The sequence below is a fragment of the Pleurodeles waltl genome, chromosome 1_2, assembly GCF_031143425.1.
Source record: "Pleurodeles waltl isolate 20211129_DDA chromosome 1_2, aPleWal1.hap1.20221129, whole genome shotgun sequence".
Classification (NCBI taxonomy): domain Eukaryota; kingdom Metazoa; phylum Chordata; class Amphibia; order Caudata; family Salamandridae; genus Pleurodeles; species Pleurodeles waltl.
In genome coordinates this window covers 1,027,090,823-1,027,109,803 of record NC_090437.1, presented here as the reverse complement: position 1 = coordinate 1,027,109,803, position 18,981 = coordinate 1,027,090,823, and the positions used below count along the sequence as shown (strand labels likewise).

The window sequence follows — 18,981 nt, the reverse complement described above, 5'->3', positions numbered from 1 at the left end:
TCAGAGGCACATGGCCTAGTTATACTGACATAAGATGCTTGTTCCTCTGTGGCTTACTTTACCATGAAAATTATGACTTTTATTTTGATAGATAAAGATAGAGAATAATGCTAGATGTCTTGTTAATGAAACTGCTCGTTCTTTTTAACTCTCGGTAATTCATTAGCATCCTGAGTTAGGTCCGTTTATGTGAGGTGACCATTCCCCATGAAAAGGATGGGTGACTACATCCCTCCGTAGGGGTGAAAAGAGTGCTCTTTTAAAGGACAGAGGCTTGAAACCCCGGTATTCGATCTGAGAGGAAATTAATCTTTCCCTTCATGTTACTCGATTGTCTAATCTGCACGCTTGTCTAAGTAAATTGGTTTATAGCACAGAACATTTCTTTCCACGACCACAAGGAGGGTGTCTGCCTTTTTAATTTCATCTGCTGAATGCGGAACCACATAAATGGTTTTTGGTGAATCAGCCAGCATTGTGCTCTGTAGAAGACCGTTTTATTTTGTTGTTGTGGTGCCACTGTTGGTATTCTGCTGAACAGGCAGAACTATAATTTTTAGGGCTTGCCTAAGGCAGCATGCATGCTGTGTCGCTTGTGGAGATATTGTATATTACAGGGGGGCTTGGTGCCGACCTTTGCTTACCATGCGATTTCTTCAATGTCACTCTTATTTTCTGCTTTCTAATTGCCCAGCATGTGCCGTCTTCACTTACTCTTCTTTGTGTGGAGCATAGACCAAGTACTGACTCCTTCTTCTTGATTAGTGTCCTTCCACTGCTCGTGCTGTGTTGAGGTACTATTTTTCTTTCTTCTCCTTCGTTATCTGTGTTGCTTTTTCTTCTTTCTTCTTCCTCGTTGCTTCTGCTTTCTTCCTCCTCGTCTGCTTTGCCTCTTACGTTTGCTGCTCTACAAGATGGCTAAAAGACATTGGCAAAGCCAATAGCTCTCACGTAGGCAAGATCTATAAGTTTTGTGAATGGTTGTTTTCATATATGAAGATGCACAATTACTGCTGTAGCACTGGTTTATATCACATAATGTATTTTATGATGGGCTGGCAAAGGACTTTAGTAAATAAAGTGGAATTATTGGCCTATTTCATAGGTACTTTTGTTGTATACATTTCCATATACATTTTTACACTGACACTGCCGAAGTACAACTATCACATTTGTCTTTCAGCATTTCCCCAATAATAGAATAACTTAGAGGATAAAGGTGCACCTCCTGAGCATATCTACATGTCTCCAGCTGATAGGCTTTCAATGCTTGTACGAGGGAAATATCACACAGGGCACCATGGTATGAAGTACTAGCCCCTTCTCTGTGGGCGCATATGTTGCCTGGCAAATAGCTGACTGAGTATAATGTTATTTTATGTCTACGCCTGCGATCAAATCTGGTGGTCAAAGAGCAGTTTAACATCAAAATTGTTATTCCAAATAAAGAGGTAAAGTAAGAGATTGACATTGTGTAAAACACTATCACCAAACCAACACCGACACCAGTGCTTCCGGTAGCACATAGTGCACCCCCTGAGCCATTAGAATGGACTACCTCTGTCTCTGTGGAAACTGCTGCTGATTAGCTCTCTAGAGCTGTCACAGTCTCAGCCTAGAGGCTTCCTGAATGTAGTGGCATAGAGGGTTACAGAGTACAGTATAGTGGTATAGAGTGCAGTGATACAGCGTAGACTGGTGTACAGTGCAATGGTGACACGTGCATTGGTTTTGAGTAGAGTGGGCTAGAGTGCAGTGGCACAGAGTAGAGTAGAGTGGAGTGGTGTGGAGTGGTGCAGAGTGGAGTAGAGAGGGGTAGAGTGGATTGTTTCAGAGTAGAGTGAAGTGATATATAGTGGAGTGGTGCAATGTAGAGTGGAGAAGTGTAGAGCCATAGTGTAGAGTGCAGTGGCATAAAGTAAAGTGGCATAGAGTGCAGTGATGCAGAGTAGTTTAGAGTGGTGTTGAGTGGATTGGTGTAGAGTGCAGTGGGGTAGAGTGGAGTGGTACAGAGTAGTGTGCAGTGGCATAGAGTGCAGTGTTCCAGAGTACAGTGGTATGGAGTGGCGTAGAGTAGAATGGTGCAGCATATATTGCATTAGTAGATTGCAGTGGAATAGAGTTAAGTGGCACAGATTGGTGTAAAGTGGTATAGAGTGCAGAGGTGTAGAGTGCAGTGGCGTAGAGTAGATAGTCTTAGAGTGGAGTGGTGTAAGGTAGAGTGCAGTGGCATAGAGTAGAGTGTCATAGAGTGCACTGGTGTAGAGTCAGTGGTGCAGAGTAAATTAGAGTGGACAAGAGTGCAGTGGCATAGAGTGGTGTGGTACAAAGTACAATGTTTTGGTGTAGAGTGCAGTGTTGCAGAGTAGAGTGGTGTAGAGTGGCTTGGAGTAGAGTAGATTGGCTTAAAGTGCACTGGCGTAGAGTGACCCAGTGTGGAGTGCAGTGACATAGAGCGGAGTGGCACAGACTAGAATAGAGTGGCGTAGAGTGAGGTGGTGTAGAGGAGATTGGTTACAAGTGTAGTGAAGTGGAGTGGTGCAGGGTAGAGTACAGTGATGTAGAGTAGAGTGCCCTAGCGTGGAGTAGAGTGCAGTGCTGCAGAGTAGATTAGAGTGGCATAGAATGGATTGGCATGAAGTGCAGTGGTGTGGAGTGTTACAAAGTAGAGTGCATTGGCATGGAGTGTATTGACGCAGAGGGCAGTGGCTTGGAGTGCAGTGGGATAGAGTGCAGTGGTGCAGAGCAGACTGGTGCAGAGTGTAGTGGCCTAGACTGAAGTGGTGTAGAGTGCAGTGGCAAGGACTAGAGTAGAGTGTCATAGAGTGCATTGGCATAAAGTAGTGTGGTACACAACAGAGTAGAGAGGCATAAAGTGAAGAGGCGTAGAGGCGAGTAGTGCAGAGTACAATGCACTGATGTGGAGTGGTGCAGAGTAGAGTGCAGTGGCGTGGAGTGGCATAAAGTGAAGTATGCATGGTGTGATAGCCCACTGCCATTACAGGAAACACAATATAATTTCTAATGACCATTACATTTGCACAAACAGGTTTACTGATAAAAGTATACATTGCACAAACGATAATGTGTGGAAATATTATCACCTAGTGTATTGATTTGTTTTGATGGTGTTAATATTTGTTTCCACCCCACTTCAGAATTACAAAACAAGTGCCTAATTTGTACTTTCCTAATACTGATATATTGTGAAATATCTGCACAGTTCATTTGCAAACATTTACATTGTGTTGTGTGCTAGAAAAAAGACTTTCTTTCACAGCAAGATTGTCACATAAATCCTCTCACTTTGAAGTCAATGAAAAAAAGTAGACACCAAGCTCCCTCGGAAGACAGAGCCTAACATTTGACCTCTGTCTTTAAATGCACAGCAAATGTGACAAGATAAGAATAAGATTTAAAGGCCTGTTTATAGAAAGTGAGTACTCAAAAGAATACAGTAAATAGGTGATGCTCCACGGGAGGGTTGAACTCCAGCTGGACAGTGTAGGAAGGTGGCCTGGTGTGTGGTGGGTACCTGAGGTACTTACACCTTATACTAGGTCCAGGTATCCCCTATTAGTGTAGTTTAGGCAGTTTCTAGAAGCCAGGCTCTCTAGAGGTATGTGCGTATGAGCAGCCAGTGCTTATCTAGGAGACATGCAGAGCTCATGAAATACCACTGTAGTCACACAGCACTTACACACATGAAAGAAACCACTCAGTGTTATGAAAATAAAGGGTTGTTATTACAGTAACACAGTACCAAAACGCTAGAAAGGCAACCCTCAAATAGCAGGTAGGTAAACATACTAAATATGTACACTAACTATCCGTAATAGGCATAAAAAGTGATAGGAAATAGTGCAAATGCAGATAGAAAATATTGACCATATACTAAAAAATGGAATGCCAACACAGGACCGCCACCTAGGTAAGTGGAATGTGTAGAGGGGAGCTGGGGTACAAGGAAGCCCCAAAGGTAAGTACCACAGTGGGCCCCCAGCAACCAGGAAGAAAGGAGAAAGTTACTGGATTTTCCCCATACCACCCAAAAGGAAGAAAATTAAGAAAATGCAACACCCAGACAAGACTGCAAGAAACCAGTAGTGGACTCCTGAAGAGGAAGACCTGTGGAAGAAGGGGTCCAAGTCCAGAAGACACAGAGAAGTCCGGGAGGAGTAGGAGCTACTACTCAGCTGTGGATGCAGGAGTTGGTTGCTGGTAGGACGAAGATGGTCAGGAGTGCAGATCTGGAGCAGGTGAAGAGTTCCTGGAGGATGCAGTCGACGTTCCATGCCAGATGGATGATTGCAGTCGGTCAGTAGTGTGGTCTTGGCAAAGGCAGAAGTCGAGGTGAAGCAAAAGTGGAGCTGCTGGAGGCCAGTCAGGTCCAGGAGGACCCAACCCAACGGGGGGAGTCCAAGGGGGACCCTCAGCACGGCAGAGAGTCCACAGAAGAAGAGGCAGCCCCCACAGGAGACCCACGGAACGAAGAACCAGGAGTCGCAAAAGAGCCCACGCAGCACAACTGGAGAAGGCTCCCACGCAGCAGGAGAAGGACGCAGAAGGCTGTCTGTCTCAGGAAGGAGTGCTGGGGACTGTGGCTACATGGAGCCTATAGATCCTTTGGAGGAGATGCAAACAAGCCTTTATAGCTGCAAGGGACGTGGTTCACTGGGGTACTGTTCTGCGTGGGAAAGCAAGGGCTTACCTCTACCAAAGTTAGACAGCTGGAACAGAGAGGACCAAGAGGACTACTCTGGACCAACACCCGTGATGCAGGATCCACACAGCTCAGGATGAGAGGAGATCCACACAGCCGGTCGTTGTTGCAGTAGGTGCCCAGGGATGCAGGGGAGTGACTCCTTCACTCCAAGAAAGATTCCTTCTTCCTTCTCGTGCAGACTGAAGACTTGCAGCCCTCGGAGGATGCACAGCTGGGGAAATGTTGCAGAAGCTGGAAGGAGCAGTGGAAACAACGTTGCAAGCAGAGACTTCGTCGTGGATGAGGATTGTTGGTTCCTGGAGGGTCCAGTTGCGGTTCCAGTGGCTAGAAGTCAAAGCAGAGTTTGCAGAGGAGTCCTGCTGGAATCTTGCAATCTGAATCTGAGGACCCACCCAAGAGAGAGACGCTAAATAGCCCTTAAAGGGAGATTGGCCACTTAGCCAGGTGAGCACCTATCAGGAGGGGGCTCTGATGTCACCTGCCTGACCTGGACACTCAGATGCTCCCAGAGGTCCCTGTCAACCTTGGATTCAAGATGGCAGAACCCAAGGGCGGACAATCTGGAGGAGCTCTGGGCACCACCCCTGGGGTGGTGATGGACAGGAGAGTGGTCACTCCCCTTTCCATTGTCCAGTTTTGCACCAGAACAGGGACTGAAGGTCCCTGAACCAGTGTAGACTGGTTTATGGATGGAGGGCACCAACTGTGCCCTTCAAAGCATACCAGTGGCTTGTGGAGGCTACCTCTCCCAAGTCATATAACACCTATTTCCAAAGGGAGACCCCCCCTCACAAAGGAAATTATTTGTTCTGCCTTCCTGGGCTTGAGCTGTTACAAGCAGCAGGAGGGCAGAAACCTGTCTGAGGGGTGGCAGCAGCTTGGGCTGCCCGGAAAGCCCCAAAAGGCTGGTAGGAGCAATGCTGGGGGTCCTCTAAGGAGCCCCCGTAGTGGATGGAATCATACTTCCAATACTGGCAACAGTATTGAGGTATGATTCCGACATGTTTGATGCCAAGGTTTCGAGTTACCATTATGTAGCTGGATATAGGTAGTGACCCATGTCCAGTACACGCATATAATTGCATCCCCCACTCACAAAGTTGAGCTTCCCATGGGTGACCTAATACATGCTGCAGCCCATGGGATCCCCTGGTACCCCAATGCCCTGGGTACCATATACTAGGGACTTACATGGGGGCACCAGTATGCCAAATGTGGGGTGAAAATGTACAAGTTACCAAGTTAGAAGGTAGAGAGTATAATCACTGGGGTCCTGGTTAGCAGAATCCCAGTGAACACAGTCAAACACACTGACAACAGGGAGAGAATGGGGCTAACCATGCCAAGAAAAAGGGTACTTTCCTACAGACAGCATTAAGCAAATAAAGCCAGTAAAGAATAAACAAGTGAATGTGAGTTACAAACCGCAAAGCCAATGGAAAGCAATGAACAGAATGCATTCCCAGGAAAGCTTTCAGAATGCCCCCAAGATGTCTTTAACAAGCAGACAGCTGCACTGTCTGGTAGGCTTCGATCTAAAAATAATTCTGGCAAGACAGAATTATTTTACTACCAATGGATACGAAATGTTAAAAATGAAATATCTCAAATGTGTGAAAGTCAAATATATGTGCATATATTTATTGACGGGAATGAGCATTGCTGATATTCAAGCAGGTGTGTGTAATGGGAGCAAGCATGATGAGTAATTTACACATAGTGTAAATAAAGTTTTTTTTAGTTTTCTCTAATTGCAGAATATGTTTCCCTGTGGACTACAGCTTTCCTATAAACCTCCACCAATTTTGTGAGTGTTCCATCCACTTCCCCATCCCAAGAACAAATGTACTCCTGTCCTTGACAGGTGTACATTTGAGAGCATATATAGCATAGGAAAGGGACTACAAAGGTTTGTGAAGTACACAAACATGCAGGTTCATGATTATTCACTTATTCTGGCAGCTGTTTTCACCTAAAAATACAGAGGCCTGTCCCCATGATGGCAGGGTGTATTTATTTCACGTGGAAATAATACACCATAATCCTGTAATGTTACTTGTGAGTCCTTTATGAGTTTAATTTCACGCTTTGCGAATTCTAAAAGTACATTTACACTCATAAAGCAAGACATTTCTGCACCAAAGTCAAACTTAGTTCAAATTTGGTTTTGTGAACTGAGCCGTATACATCCTGAAGCTGAAGATAGGTAGCTGGGTGAGTCTGGTCAGAGGATGTCAAGGCGTGCCTCTCACCCTCTGACCGCTGATGTCGAAGGGTCTGGCAATTGATTTCAGTGCAAACTCCAGGAACAATGGAATAATATAGAAGTGATGGAATATTGCTGTGTATATTCTTTTTTTAAAATAATATGGTTATTAGCATTTTCAGAAAAACATTTCAAAGCATAAACATTATCACATGTGCAACCAATTTGCAGTATTTGGCCATGCTATCACATCTAGTCACAGGAGGTATTGAGCATTTCTCTGAGATTCTACACATAATGCTCAATCGTACTTTTATCGCTACCAGTCCCCACATATATCAACGTTCTTATTTCAGGGAGGCCTTTAATTTGGGGTCCATAATTTTTGTAATTATGGCCCACCTCCCCAAGTCACCAAATTCTCTACCACTTTGTCATCTCTGCGGATCAGTTTCATGTGTTGTTCTTCCACAAGAGCCCACTCCAATAAATCTCTCTTCCAGATTCTTACCTTTAGGGCTCGAGATGCAGTCCTGTGTATGGCAGTCTGGCATCTTTGCTAGGACTAACCCGCGTGACACATTTCGTGTTACCATTTTCATTGTCCTGCATTGTGGCAGTACCCTCAGCAAGCAGGTTTAGGGTCCCTGTCTGAACCATCCCTGCTATGTACAGTCATGTACTAACCCTTCTGCTCGAATTCCACTATCAGCTAAGAGGGCCATGTCTGTGTGAAAATGCTGCTGAAGGCAGTTTGCATCTACCACAGACAGTCTTGTTCACTGATTGTATCTGCAAGAGGTTTCTGGGGGTCGTGTATGTTCTATGCAAGACATTACTCTGGATAAGCTTAAATCTAGCGTTCGAGGATGCCCTGTCACATGCTTTTCACCATTCTGCTCTGGTCAGCTCGTCTGAGCCATCCATGCTCCAATGGTCCCTGGCGTGAGTTGTCTCGCCCCCCCCTATCTGTAAGCAAGGCCACATGTAAATGCATTATCATCCAACAGCAACCTGGTAGCTTTGCTAATTGTCGCATAACTGCGTGTTCCTGCAGCTATTATTGCGCATATTCAACACAGTTCATGTAGAAGTGTCCTTTCAGCGTGTCCAACAAAACAGAGGGCAACTTCCTTCCCTCAGTTTGTTCCTATTAAAATGAGCTGTTAATATCTTTTTTTTATTAATTAGAATGTGCTTGGGAATCAGACGGGGTCGCTGCCGAAGTTCCGCCGGCTTCTCCTTCGACCAGTTCTCGCGGTGTGTTGTCAACAATCACAAATGTTGTACAAAACACAGTAAGTACGTCTTCTGACAACTGTATTGTTCTTTGTGAATGCTAAGTTTTATGCTAACATGAGCATCTCGTACACTAGGAAGGTACCTAAATACAGGGGAAAGGCTGGACTGCCTACTTATTCGATCGGACAGCTTCCCGGTGGGCTGGAGCCATTGGATGCCAGTTTTGAAAGCCAGAAGACCGCTGCTGGTGCCTCTGCTACTTTCTCCAGCTCCTCCAGGTTCATGGCAGTAGGCACAGCCGGTGCTTTAGAATAGACAGAGGAAAGAAAGAGTAAAGACAAAAGGAGAGAGGAGGGGGGATGGATGGAAAAAGTAGCAGGGCTTTTTTTCAACGTTTTTGCCAGGACTGCTTTTGGTTCCCAGTCCAGCCAGCAGTAAATGCTGGCAAGTGTCAATAACAGGTATTCTGGCCACACCAGTGGCTGCTGACTTGTATTTACAATGGGTTGTGGGGAGGCGGGGAGGGGCAGGAGGGGGGTGACAATAATAATAAAAAGTTTTAAAAACATCACTTACCTTGGGACGTTCTCCTGCCCTCTCGTCGTCTGGCTCTAATGAACAACGGGAATTGAAAAACTGGACAAGCCAATCCCGGCGCTGCTTTCATGCTGGTAACCAGAATGCGAGCAGGGCCAGTATTGGTGGGTACAGCCCCTCTCAGCACTCACAAGAGTGCTGGAGGCCTGCACTTTCTCTAACTCAGAAGTTTAAATTGCACATGTCTGGCTGGTCATCGCAAGATGGACGGCCAAAGGGACATGCACACTTTAATCTAGTGCACAGATCCCTGCTGCTACTCTGCAGCCATTACCCCGCTTGTCCTGACACTCGGTTCAGGACGGGATGCTGAAAAATAAAATGGTAATAAAGAAAGTTTATTACCATTTTATTGTTCTGTTTTTGGGGCATTTTTTTTTAAGGGGCGACGCTCCTCCGCTTTCGTGGAGGGGCCGTCCCTGTGTCACACCCTAGCCAGAAGCTCCAAGAGGCCTATTCACAAATGCATTTTGGTGTTCGTAAAATAGAACTCCTGTAGAACTCTTTTACATACTAAAACATGGCTTCGTGATTTGGAACCAAAACATCTAAAATGAGACTAAAATGGGAATAGTAATTGAATATTTATGTGCAATTAGTATAACTATTCTCTTTTTGCAATTTTACTAATGGGGAGTTGGACATTTCAGGTTGGAATCACAAAGGCATAAAAAGTACTTAAAATGTACACTTGTAGTACCACTTCTGTTAAACATACATGTGTTTGTGGTTCGGTCTTAATATGTTTTTGGGGATTTCTGGAAATCACCAGAGCCTAAAAAGGGTTATCTTATTCATTTGTTTAGATCTTTTTGTATAATAAAACTATTTCTTTATTAGGGTTTTCTAATAGGTTTATCTAATTTGAATACATTTTTATCCAAAGTTCTTGTACATGGCTGTATAGAAAAATAATGCTGATTCTGCTACAAAACAGAATGTAAAAATAGTTACAAATTCACACTAAAGGACGAAACAGATGCTAAACTTTTTTTGGTTCATTGACATTGGCTGTCTATGTCAGTGCACAAACTTGTGCACGCATAAGGACAGGTATATTAAGGGATTCACACTATGGCACTGCAAGTCGAGGATTCTTTCCTCCGCTCGGCAAACTGCTGCATTTTGTGAAGAATATACATTTCAGAAATCTAGTGGGGGAAGATGTGTACTTTGATGAACATGGAGATCCTCTTTTTGTTACCGACATCTTGATCTGGCAGGTTAATTTTGATGGTAATAGCAGATATATCTACATTGGTGAATTTGACTCTTGGCTGCCCAAAGATCAAAGACTTCGAGTTAATGATGACATTGTGGTTTGGTGTGGTGTATATTTAATGAACTTAGAATGAAAGAATGAAAATAAGTGAAAAGGCACCAGACCAGTTACTATTGATTGCTTGTCCGGAACCATCCATCAATAACTCAAATTGTGAGACAGAGAGAGAGAAGACGGACTACGCTGGGAACGCCCCGGGATCACAGTCCGAGTCCAAGCAGCAAGGGCATACGGCAGCACCCGAGCGGACCGAGCAGCGTGCAGCGGATCAGGCAGCAAGCGGGGAGCAAGCGGGTCGGGCAGACTGTTGGCTGCTGCCTTTCGCATTAATAGCATCTCCTGCCGCCCGCGGTATTGGATTAGAGCGAGCGAGCAGACGGGCAGGAGGTTTGCTGCCGGCCGCCCCTGAGCTGCTCCCCCCGTAGGGGTTGCTCGCGAGTTCGCCGACTGACGTTCACTGGCCCTAGCAGCCTCAGAAGCCTCAATTGATGTACCAGCCCTGAATAGAGATTTGGCCTTGAACAGATTCACCAGCTTCGCTAGCCCCTCCAGCCTCTTGGTCTCCTGGGCTCCTCGGGCCCCCTGCCATCTTCACTGCGTCTGCTGGCCTGTGGAATCTTCTGCCTCATCCGTAGGTATTGACTTGATCCAAGCGGCCTAGTGGCTTAGCGGGTAGCAAGGCTGGCTGACGACCTCAGGACTTCACTCTTGTATTGTGGGGGGTCCTAGGGGCGCTAAGGGGAGGCCTCCACAGAAGCGTCTCAGCTGGGTCCGGGTCTGGGGGCAGCTTGTGGAAAACATCGAGACTCGCTCGCTATACTGTGTGTCAAGTCGTTAAACACTGAGAGATGAGCCGTTTTGTGCCCAATGCCTTAGTAGGCCCTTCAGGTATAGTAGGATCAACTAAGCCCACCCCTCAAGGCCGCGAAGATTTATAGCAGATATACAGCAGATATATAGCAGAGTTTCCAGTAAGCCCAGCAATACTCAGGAGGAGGACGAAGAAGTTTGCGCCCCTCAATAGCTGAGGTGTGGAGGCGTGTCCGGGGATTACCCAAAGCCTGGCGAAAGCCTAAGACCAGCTAAACTTCCTTAGCGGCTCGAGTCTTTAGCGGTCTGAGGAGGATCCTGCAAGACCGGAGGAGGAGCACGCGTGCTCGTGCTCCTCAATACCGATGTGTGGCGGCACGTTTGAACAAGGAGACGGGAAATCCGCTTGGCTGCTGAAAATGCGATCTGGGAAAGAGAGGGCTATTCAGCCAAAAACTAAGAGGAATAAGCAGTACAATAAACCCTCAACTCCGTCCTCAATATCAAAACAGAAACCAAAAATGAAGCTAGGGCAACAATCCTTAATTTCTCCAATAACGCCCTTCTTCCAGAGGTTGGAGAAACCGACAATCATTCCTCATAAATCTGACTTCTTGAGGGACCCCATGGATGTGATCCTCACCATACCTAATGACTCTGCGGTTCTACCTCATCCAATTTCCCCTATAAAAAGTGAAAGCAGTTTGATATTTGAGCAAGGCAACATAAGGGTGACCAAGGAGGAGGGGGCTGTGGAAAAATCTGCCCCTGGTAATATCACAACTCTAACAGATGACAAACTTAAAGATAATGCCCGGGGTTCAATCAGCGATTTAGATCTACTAACCCTCCAGTCATCATCGCCATCACCAGTTGCCTCTGACTGTTCATCTCTGGTAGCCCTTAATGAGCATCCTCAGACAGGGATTCAACCTCCCCTTGAGGTAAACGTAATCATTAAAAGAGGTATGGATTTCAGGCAACAATTATCCGCATTGGGCCCACAGGAGGCTGGCCAAGAGCGTGATCTTCTTTCCAGAAACCACCCACTCTTCAGACGACTATAACAAACAAGGCTCATTAAATTTATACCCCACTTCTCCATCTCATCTACAACTGGATTTGAGCTTTACGGAAAATGGCTGTAAAGGACCTCGGAGCGAAGATATGGGGGTTAAAACACAAGAATACCAATATGCTATCTTAGACACTAAACTGAACACTCAACTGAACACCTCTGCCTTTGTAGACAGATCGTTAAGCGCTTCTGTCATATTAAAAACACACATGGATGATTCCGCAAGTAAGGAGGCTGTAAAACAGGACATACTGCCTTCACGAGTCACTCAAAACCAACTGGATCAAAATGCTGTATGGGATATTTTCTTCAAGACCTCGCAACTAACTCTTGACGCCCTGTCTTATCAGTCTACCAAAATAAATGTCCAGGTAGACATATTGAATGTCATGTCAAAATAGGAAGCAGAATGAAACAAACTCTGATGAGGAAGGAATAAAAAATATGGACCAACAAGATACGATAAATTTAAACAATATGGATTCAACCAAGCAGGAACCACAGAATTTCAAACCACATCAATGGGAGGAGAAAGATGAACGAAGTACTATCCTAGAAATTCATAGGAGGTCATTTGACGACAAGTATATAACTATTACAGTTACGAATTCAGACCATGCTGAACGTCAAGGGACTCAAATAGGGGCCCATTTAGATAAGCCTTGGGGTGAAAAAGGAATACGGTCTCCCAAACAGCTAGGAAGGGTGATATCAGGGGCAAAGGGCACAGTGGAATCCACCAGATTGCTCACGGGGCAGAGATCCCAGGTGGATCAGATGTGACGCCAAATATATTTAATCTAGGACGGCCAGATGAAGACCATGTGCTACAGGCTCAGGAAATAAATCACAATAAGACAGCCCAAACGGGGAACAGGACAAGCCTATAAGAAATTCCGACTACGGCCTACCCGTAGACTGCAAGCAACTAATTCTGGAACCACTATATCTCTCTAGGGCAGTGGTTCCCAAACTTTTTTGACCTGCGGCTCCCTTGACCTATTGCCCGTTGGCCGTGGCTCCCTATTATGTTATTTGTTTTGGTGGGTGGGGGATGTAAGCCCGGCCTCGGCAGTACTTCCATTTTCCTCCCTGAAAATAATTGTTGATGTAACAAAAAAAAAATGTAACACTTGTTTAAGAAAAAAAAAACTTGAATTGGTAAAGTCAGAAACAATACTCTTCATCACATGGATGTACATAGGATTTTTTTTTTACTTTTTTTTTTAATTGCCTCTAGGTTAGGGGCTTACTCCTGAGAATCAAGTGAAGGGTGAGATGGGTGGGAGAACAAAATAAATAATTTTCATTGGCACCTTTCATGCGATTGCATACGGAGCAGGCCATTTTAGTTGTTGAGGAGGCACTTTTGTTATATAAGGGCGATAGAACTAAGGTTGCGGTCACACAGGTGAGATACGCAGCAGCTCTTAAACAAGGTTGCGAATATGCACAGGGAATACATAGGGCTGCTGTCAGAGCTTAGAGGTCATGGAGAAATACAACTGACTAATACGTTTTGACTGCAATAAACATGCATACACTTCGACCGTCTTCCAGGTCTCAAGAATGGCGGTGGAGATTGCTGGAAAATGACAAGTGGAAGTTTAGCCATCTGTACAATGCGAAAGTCACAATCTTTGTACAAGTTGATGACAGTCAAACAAATCATACAAATAACTAATAACAAAATAACCAAGTAAGCCGACAATCCCAAAATGGTTCTACAGGCTACTGATAGCTATGTTAGTTTTACGTGGTTACCTGTGAGCATGTGGTGGCAGCAAGCTTGAAGAGAGTCTTTTCGACCTGGTCCTTAGCAGGCAGGGCTGATGAGGACTTGCGTCTTAATCCAAGCAGGACTGCTTACAAGCTAAAACAAGAGCCTCAACAGGATCCGCAACCTGTTTTAGTTTCACCAAAGTACAGCTTGAAAGACAGGTAGCACGGTAACACTCTCCATGAATCTCCACTGGAGCGCCTCTTTGTGTCTATTTAATTCTAGGTACAAGCCAGGTAGTTGGGCACGGTGTTATAATGGGATCGCCATACAGGAGCTCCACTACATCTGACCTGGGCTGCTCGTTACACTTCTTAAGACTATGGGTCCTATATAAGGTCTCCACTGTTCAATGTGTCTCAAGAAAAAGGCATTTGGGGTTTGTATTCACATACAAATCCTTTAAGAGGAACCTACATGGAGTTGCAGTGAGGGAAAAAAAACAACATGAGATATATTCTTGCATGATATTTCTGCTCCAAAACAAGTTTTGCAAGAAAACATCACGAAACCGTTATAGGCATGAGAAAAATGGGAAACCATGCTTACTACAGATAGCTGATTTATGCGGATCAAAGTGAGATTAAATTTGCATAGTAAACCTTATGCACACCAATTGTGAAGCAATCTAATACTTTTTCCAGATCGGTGCAACTGTATATGCAAGCCAGGCTGCTCCAGAAAGTCTTCACAATGTTGGTGGCACAGAATATTTACTCTCCATACACAAGCATCCGAGATTAGGAGAGTAAGCAGCTGTAAGCAGGCAGTAGCAGTACATGCAGTACTTGAAGCCAGAGTGCTTTGGCATAAATTAACTAATCTGAAGGAAATTGTTGGGGAAAGTCAGAAAAAAATAGACCCAAACTGGGCCTAGGAATGGTGGTTAACATGACAGAGGAATTTTCTGGGATGAGAAAAGCAGATTGTTTTCCACACCAATGTGCAGAAAAAAAGGCAAACTGCAATGTGTGAGCCGGAATGTATTTGTTCAATTAAAAACATGAAGCTGATTACACTCTGCCAGTGGGCAAGACTCTATATTTAATCAATGTAAGCAGTTTCCCCCTCAACTAGCAGGTAGCCCACATGTTGAACACTGGAATAACCGAGGACATTAGGTAACCATGTTAAATATTTCGTACAGGAATAAATGGAGTCCTTTTACTTGAACTTTATTCAATTTCTTTCCAGTAGGTGGCATCAGAGCCTGTGAAATACTGTATATGTGACTAGCTTAATCCTCGATAAAACCCCCAAATTAGGGCTTTAGTAACTTTTTGTATGTTTTAATTATGTCACTGTTGTGCAACGTATTAAGTTCCAGTAAGAGAGGAATGAACGAAAAGACCAATTATAATGTCAATTTACAGTTTAGAAACTTGATATCCTAATAAGTCAAAAGATTTACTATCACCATCAGCACATAATTGTTTCATAAAGTGCATTTGTGCACGGCTCCCCTGGCTATCTTTGATGGTGCACCCGGGTGCCGTGGCGCACAGTTTGGGAACCACTGCTCTAGGGGCCCATATGACATTTTAAATTAAGGGAATTTACTAAAACTTTTACAAGCTATTCCGGTCCTTAAAGATATAAAGTCCACGATATTGCTTCTATAGAATTCATCTCAGAGGATAAAAGTAACGTAGGCAAACCTAATGAATCTACGTGGGTAACATGGAGGACATCCCAAGTGGCAGGCAGAGTCGTGAAAGAAAAAAGCTTCTTTTTAAAATGGGGGATTACATTTATTACACCCCAACAAACAGGTTACCCCGACCCCCTAGAGGCTCAAAATAACATGCCCAATTCAAACAAATTGAAAGACCTAAAAAAAACGTTTTCGGTCCTTAGATCTGCAATTGGGAGCCAAGGTACTGATGATCAATATACAGAGTCCAAAGCATCCAATACTCACAATTCACAGCAGCTAGATCTAGGGTGGTTGTTGGCTGCAATCCACTGAGAAAACAGTCACTGACTTCCCAATAGCCGGAAACACTCTAGGCTGGTAACTCCCTATCATAAACCCCTCCAATTTTGTTCATGGAATATAAACTGAATTAAATCAAAAATCCAACATAAAGATCTGACAAGTTTATTTTTAAAAAATCAAATCATCTTTTTACAGGAGACCTGGGCTATCAACCCATTTACAAGTGTTGGATTTAAAGGCTTTTTCCTCCCCAGCAATTAGGGAAAAAAGGTTTGGCCACCCAAGGGGGGGACTAGCAATCTTTATTTCAGCAGGTCTAAATATATCATGCACATGAGTGAATGAGGAAAATGAAGCGTTTTTGTTAGTGAAGTTAGACGGTTGGAATAAGGAGCCTTCTAGCTCTCTTTTGCTAATTAATGTCTAGATCCATCCAGATGCCTGCTCCAGAAGACAGATATCCTCCAAGCTGATAGATACAATACTAACTGTCTATCAGGATTTAGGATTCCCAGAGTTTTTAGTAGCTGGAGACTTTAATAGGAAATTACTACATCCCTTTGGAAGGAATGCCCAAACCCTCTTGCAGGATCAGCTGTGGGCAGTCCCACAGCAGTCCCTGGGGCCTCTAGAGCAAAGCAAATCTGACACTAAGGCACTTTCCTTAGTAAAAGATCTTGAGGCCCTCAGGCTCAGACTCCTAAACGGGAGGTTTCCGCAAGATACTCCGCCGGCGACCACTTGCTATGCCACTGGAACTCAAGCAACAATTGATTACAATGTGGTCTCCTTATCATTACTTACTTTAATCACTAAGTATCAGATTATAAAGACAGATAAAAGTGATCATGGCCAACAATGTCTGGAGATTGGTTGCGGCTTTCCTATATTTAATGCGGCCCTAACTAGCCTGAGGGATGTCAGTACAACAAACTATAAGAAACTTCGATGGAATGAAAAATCAATCGAGTCCATTGGAGAGCGGTCAACTGTGATATTTGATCAATGCCTTAATAATACATCTGGGGACCCAATATCAATCTGGTCAATATTCTTGGACAGATTTGCAGTCAGTCTCTTAATAAATAGACCTCAGAAGGATTGTCAAATTTAGGGGCGTGTTAAAACAAAAAAGGATATTAAAACCTCAGCTCATACGATGAAATTAAGGAGACAACGAAACAGACTCTTAAGGCTCCATAAGAAAAACCCAACTGACTGTGATATTAAGGCTGACCTAAAAAGCATAAATAATACCTACCGGAAACAAATATGGGAAGATAAATTACAGAACAGTCAGGTTTTCTGGGCAAGGTCTTTATTTCTGAGAGAAAAATCAAACACTCATGGATTCTGGGAAATGGTTAATCAACTGAATAGAGCCCCAATGACCTTGACTAGTTTTAATATAGTGGAATCTACATGGTCGGATTATCTAACTCATCATTTTGGGAAAAATAAGAAAGACACCAAACATCCAGACGAGATGACAATTGAGTTAAGTCAAGATGGAGTTCAATTAGAGTCCTCAAATCTCCAAAAGGAATCCTTAACTGTAACCTTCTTGATGTCATAAGTGACAAATTTAATAAAAAAACAACTGAAGTACAGTGGCTCCAGGTCCAAATGAGATCCCCAATGCAGTATTTAAAACAAACCCGGCCTATTGGGGAAAAAAATGTATTTCGATCTACAATTACTGTATAGAATCAGGATGTATTCCAGAATCTGGGAAGGGGGCTATAATTCATCCAATTTTTAAAGGAGATAATAAAGTTCACCCTGAGAATTATTGATTGATTACCTTAATGGACGTAGAGGCGAAATACTATGCTGGGCTATTGTTGGAGCATCTCCGTAGCTGGGCAACCGAGAACACTATTATCCCCCCTAATCAGACAGGCTTTGCAACGGGCCCTGGAACATCTACAAACATTTTAACCCTTTCTATTGTCATTGACAAATGTAAACAAGAAAGTCAATCCTTGTATTTGTGTTTTGTAGACTTCAAATCAGCCTTCGATATGGTCCAGCAAGCCTTCTATGGGAAAGATTTGCAGCCTGTGGTATACCAGATAAATTGTTAAAGGACATTCAACAGCTATACACTGACACATGGATCAGAGTTAAAATAGGGGACGGATCCTTTCTCTCTAGAAAAATTGAGACAAAACGGGGTCTGAAACAGGGCTGCGTGCTGGCACTGTATCTTTTCAATCTCTATCTCTCTGATCTGACTGTTAAGCTTAATAAGGTGAATGCGCACCCCCCGAAGGTTGGCGATATGCTTATCTCTAATCTGGTTTACGCAGGCGATGTTGTTCTTTTAAGCCAAACTAAAGTAGGACTATGACGGCACATTGTCAACCTAGTTGAATACGCCTAACAGAACGGAATGGAAATTGATCAGAAAAAAAAACAAAGTGATGGGTATTGGTTAAAAAACCCTTAGAGATAAAAAAAATGGCATATACAAAGGGGACTTTTAGATCAAGTTAACCACTACAGATATCTGGACGTACTATTTGATAACTAGGGCACCTTTTTCCCTCAGAAGCAAGATTTATATAGAAAAGGAAATGTACTACTGCTCTCCTTTCACACCTTGGAAAAGTCGCTAAGCAGCCCTAGATACCGTCCCCTGATACAAGTTGTGGCAGCAAAACTAAATTTGACTAGAGGGTACGGAAGTGAAGCCCTGCGTGGGCAAGATGCCGCCATCCTAAATGGTATAATCGGGAAAAATATTTAGGTTTTTATTTCAATTACCAAGGTATGCTTCCCAAGCACAAATTATACTTGAGTTTAGTTACATAAACCAAATTATAGCAAGGGAATGCAACTATATTAAAACCTGGAAACACATATAGATATCAAAGGGAAATTAACTTTGCCAGGCAATCTGGAAGGAGATTAGACTGAACCCCACAGCCAAATCCAGACAGTATTTAGATCAGGCATTAGAAGATTTGGAAGCACAGGACCTATGGGACTCAAATCTCTCCTACTATGCATTCCAAAAAATCTTGAACCGAACAGCGAAGAAGAGATCTGTATTAATGGATAAAAATTTGTTAGCAGCCAGTTTGCATGCTTGGATGGTAATAAATGAGTAGAAACTCTTGAAAGTTCAGCCATATCTGGAGGCCGGGTGGTCAAAAGTTGAGAAGGATAATTTTATTAAACATCGATTTGGCCTTATTCCTGGCTGTGTCCACCAAACCCCACGGGAACGTACTGTGTCATTTCCCTAGTGTAGGGTATGTGGCTGTGGGCTGGAAGACATTACTCATCTGACATGCATCTGTAATGGCCTAATGA

General features: G+C 43.8%; 1 protein-coding gene across 1 annotated transcript in view; it reads left to right on the top strand.

Annotated features, from left to right (window-relative positions):
* FAM114A1 (family with sequence similarity 114 member A1) overlaps window positions 1-18,981 on the top strand; it is a 151,149-nt gene that overhangs the window by 73,019 nt on the left and 59,149 nt on the right. Inside the window, exon 5 of the mRNA XM_069202098.1 lies at window positions 8,124-8,230. Coding sequence (XP_069058199.1) covers window positions 8,124-8,230 — 107 coding nt within the window. The remainder of the gene's footprint in view (window positions 1-8,123; window positions 8,231-18,981) is intronic.